This window comes from Callospermophilus lateralis, chromosome 8, assembly GCF_048772815.1.
Source record: "Callospermophilus lateralis isolate mCalLat2 chromosome 8, mCalLat2.hap1, whole genome shotgun sequence".
NCBI classification, from domain to species: domain Eukaryota; kingdom Metazoa; phylum Chordata; class Mammalia; order Rodentia; family Sciuridae; genus Callospermophilus; species Callospermophilus lateralis.
Window position 1 is genome coordinate 57812039 of NC_135312.1, and position 4280 is coordinate 57816318.

Sequence of the window (4280 nt, forward strand, 5' to 3'; positions counted from 1 at the left end):
CTACAGTAAATGGGGTAGAGAGAGAAGATGGGAGGGGAGGGGGGATAGTAGAGGATAGGAAAGGCAGCAGAATACAACAAACACTAGTATGGCAGTATGTAAAAACGTGGATGTGTAACTGATGTGATTCTGCAATTTGTATACTGGGTAAAAATGGGAGTTCATAACCCACTTGAATCAAATGTATGAAATATGATATGTCAAGAGCTTTGTAATGTTTTGAACAACTAATAAAAATAAATAAATAAATAAATAAGCAAGCTGGGGAAAAAAAAGAGTTGTGGTAGCTTATTAGAGAAAGATGACTTTGTTTCTTTTCAGAGAAAAGCAATTTTAGGTATCCCTAAATTTTATAGTATAAGCATGACTAAAGAAATGAATGTATATTTTTCTAAGAAATAAAGTCACAGAAAGTAAAGACGATTGCCAGATATGCATATATTTATTTATTTTTCAGCATTTACTTTGGTGGGCAAAAACATTTTATATCTAAAATGTTTCCCAAGATTTTGCTGTTCTTTATAACAAATTTAAAACCCAAATGTACACTAAACACACATATCCTCTTTGCAAACATCTCTGAAAAAAAGTTGAAAAAAAATCAAAGACCAATGCTGCTAATAATTATATTTGTGTGCTAGTCAGTTTCTTGTAGCTCATAATTTTATTTATGGTACATTTCTTGAAATATATAATACATAAGAAGTTTTTCCCTAGATACTTATGTGTTACATGGGGAAAGAATGTGTAAGTTGTATGAAAAATTATTTGAGGAATGTTTTATTACACACATGGATGCTTTTGATTCAAGGGTTTGTCTCCAGTAATTAATGTCTCAATTATAACCAGAGTTAGTAACATGAAATATAGCTCAAGTACACACAGCTGCCTTTTAGAAATAGAATTGTTTTTACAGTCACAGCAAAATAGTCACAAGAATCAAATTTCTCAAATGTTCTCTAACCTGACATACATGAATGTGTATTGCAACAGGCAAGAGGAAGTCAGTTTTCTATTGCAGAATTCTTATGTCAGTAGCCAAAATAAAACTTTTTTTTTTTTAAAGAGAGAATGAGAGAGGAGAGAGAGACAGAGAGAATTTTTTGATATTTATTTTTTAGTTATCGGCGGACACAACATCTTTCTTTGTACGTGGTGCTGAGAATCGAACCCGGGCCGCACACATGCCAGGCGAGCGCGCTACCACTCGAGCCACATCCCCAGCCCAAAAATAAAACTTGTTCTAGATTTTCAAATCCTCTTTTCCAGAACTTCATTTGTTTCGATATTTAAAAAAATTCTTTCTTTCAACTTGCTGTAATGAGAAAATAAGAGCTTTATTTACTAGACTATTCTCATTTCCTTGGGAATACATAAAAAACATACATCAGGAAAAGGATGCTATCATAACCAAGGCCCACTTTAATAGAATACTTCACATGAAATTATAGCAGAATCTTTCTGCTTTCTTTTCTCAGAAGCTCCTTCCTGAATAAAATAGATTCTAACATGGGAGTAACAAGAAATTTACCTTGATTATAAAACTTGCTTGCTTTGATCTGGGATTCAGACATCGTTGTCCTTTATGTGCTTTCAAGGTAATACTGTTAAGGGAAGATAAAAGTGAGTCTTAAACTTCACATGGGAAAACAAATAAAACAAAAAAGCCTCCACCATTGTCATCTTCAGAAAGTGCATTACTTACATCACTTCAATTTTGTTACAGCTGTTACTTGGGTAGATGACAGAGGCTTTCTCAATATCTGTCAATTTCACTGCTTTTACTCCAGGGCCTATACAAAGACAACGTCCCCCTTTGAACATAGGAAAGCCTAGGACAGATCAGAATATTGATTATTAATACATCTGATTGCAACATATAGTTCTGGTTTATTATCCTGGTGGTGAATGTGAGAAGAGTTTTCATAAAAGATAAAAATTGTAGTTTGTAGTAATCTGTCAAATAGCTCTTGATACCAATGTTATTGGTAAAGGAGTTAAGTAAGATATTGATGGTTTTCTTTTGAAATTTGTAAAAAAGTCATTAAAAATAATAGGACAGGGCTGGGGATATAGCTCAGTTTGTAGAGTGCTTGCCTCACATGCATAAGGCCCTGCCTTCAATCCCCAGCACCAAAAAAGAAGAAGAAGTAGTAGTAGTAGTAGTAGTAGTAGTAGTAATTATTATTATAGGAATATGAAAGACTTTTTATTAAAGGAAGCTTATTTGTCTGTTGCTTTTATACTTAAGAATTTTTCCAAGAAGTTAACATAATACCACTTAGAGTCTTCTTTACAAACATTTAAAGCTATTTGTCAAGCATCTTGTCAGATATTGTAGACAAAAAAAAAAAAAAAAAAAAATCCCATGAAGTTTATCATCTCTAGATTTAAGAGTCATCTCTAATGCCTTAAACATTTCCAACATTTTCTGTCAAAGCTATTAAGTAACTTCTAATATATGAGATTCAGTAAAAATTTACCATGTATTTTAGGATAAAAGTGAAAGAAAAGACATTGAAACATTACAAAAGGAGTTTATAGACTGAAGCAAAAAGTATCATATACCTTCAGTAATCATAGCACAGACTATCACAGCCAAGACGATTGCCATGCCCTTCACATTCATTCTGTTTCTTTATTGCTGCTGCTGTTCAGCTTCACCTTTGGAACTCTTGGAGGGATCAGAAACACTAAACCTAAAAGGTAGTTCTTAATTGGTATATAAAGAGCATTTTATCCACCAGCCATCCTATTAGAGCAACTGGAATTTCCCTCCTTGAGTCATCTTCCTTTTTTGCTTCCAAGAGTTTCTATTTTATTCTCACCTCAGTGTCACTATCCCTTCCTATTTATTGTAGTATTGAAAGTGATATGGATTTGAAAGCACTTGATAAAGAGGGCATGTACAGACAGGAACCAGCATTTCTGAAGGTAGTCTTTCCTAGAAATGCACTTAATTGTTAGACTTCCCTGGGCAGTGGGATTATGATTGCCATTCAGTCAGGAAGAAAGTCTTTGTAGTTCAGTCCTTTCACCCTTCGCACAATATGCAAAAGAACATTCTTAAAAATATTTTAAAATCATTTGACTTTTGATTTTAAGTCTTAGTTATCATAGATAAGGCATATATTATTTTACACCAGACAACCTTTAACTTTACATTTTTATCTATAATATCATGTCCAAAGAAGTCTTCCTATACTTCTGTACTTGATGTTCATTTCCTTTTGCATTTTAAAGTTTTTTACCTTAAACGTATTTTAGCACTAAGTACATAAAGTTGTATGAATTGTGTTACGGATTGTAAAAAAATGTTATCCTCTTTTTCATGTGATGTTTTTCCAACTCTTAGATTCTACTTGGCTGTAATCCCTGTTTTCTTTTTGTCCTTTCCTCTTAAGCTTTCTAAATCTATTTAAGTATGTCACTTGTGGACACCTAAAATCATATCCAAGAGATTTTTAAATGGGTGAATTTGATAAAGCATATTTACTATATAGCTGGTAATCTGTAATTTAAAAAAAAAATGTTTTCTTGCTATTTTTTTCCTCTAAGTGTTCTTTGATTTTTTTCTAAGTGAAAAAAAATTCTCCCCCTCCCTGGGATTAACTCAGGACCTTGCATATGCTAAGCAAACTCCAATGCTGAGGAAGATCCTAACCCTCTAATTTTACATTTTAAATATTTCTTATGTGATTTGAAAGGAATTCATTGTTTTTACATTTTGATAGTAAGCTTTAAAATTCTTTATAAAGATTTTTTTACCTGAAATTTTCTAATTATTTATATCATAAATAATATCTTCTATTTCCTCCCTGTTATATCTGCAGTTTTGAAACATTTATTCCTATCATTGGTATAATTTGGGATTTTATATATTTTCAGATTACCATTTTATGTTACTATATTGAAATCATATCTTTATTTGGACACAGATTCTTTTTTTTTAAATTTTTTTAGTTGCCAATGGACCTTTATTTTATTTATTTGATACGTGGTGCTGAGGATCGAACCCCTCACACATGCTAGGCAAGCCCTCTGCCACTGAGCCACCACCCCAGCCACTGGACACAAATTTTTTTAACAACCATTTCAGTCTTTAAAACCTCTGAAAGTCTTTAATAAGCATCTAAGTAGCTGTAACATTCTTTATCATTTATTCAGTTCTTTAACATAATGTAAGATTAAGTTTCCCATAGGTGTATGGGTAAGGTCAAAGATACATGTATGCTCTGGGAGCTCATAAATACTCAACCCATTATTTTTTCTTTAATGTT

General features: G+C 32.3%; 1 protein-coding gene across 1 annotated transcript; it reads right to left on the reverse strand.

The window, feature by feature from the left end:
• Positions 1-1251: 1251 nt before the first annotated feature.
• Cxcl11 (C-X-C motif chemokine ligand 11) lies at positions 1252-2663 on the reverse strand. The gene is made up of 4 exons (XM_076865085.2): positions 2569-2663; positions 1706-1832; positions 1532-1604; positions 1252-1311 (listed from the first exon to the last, which is right to left on the reverse strand). Exons 1-4 carry the CDS (start codon positions 2627-2629, stop codon positions 1252-1254), a joined length of 321 nt encoding a protein of 106 aa, XP_076721200.2. The 5' UTR covers positions 2630-2663.
• Between the last annotated feature and the right edge of the window lie 1617 nt (positions 2664-4280).

What these genes read in the sequence shown, in the direction of transcription:
- Cxcl11 (XM_076865085.2), bottom strand. Translation starts at nt 2,629, where the DNA reads ATGAATGTGAAGGGCATGGCAATCGTCTTGGCTGTGATAGTCTGTGCT. An exon ending in TGTAACAAAATTGAAGTGAT is followed by an intron (nt 1,605 to 1,705) that starts GTAAGTAATGCA and finishes TTCCCTTAACAG; the next exon opens with TATTACCTTGAAAGCACATA. An exon ending in AAGCAAGTTTTATAATCAAG is followed by an intron (nt 1,312 to 1,531) that starts GTAAATTTCTTG and finishes CATTACAGCAAG; the next exon opens with TTGAAAGAAAGAATTTTTTT.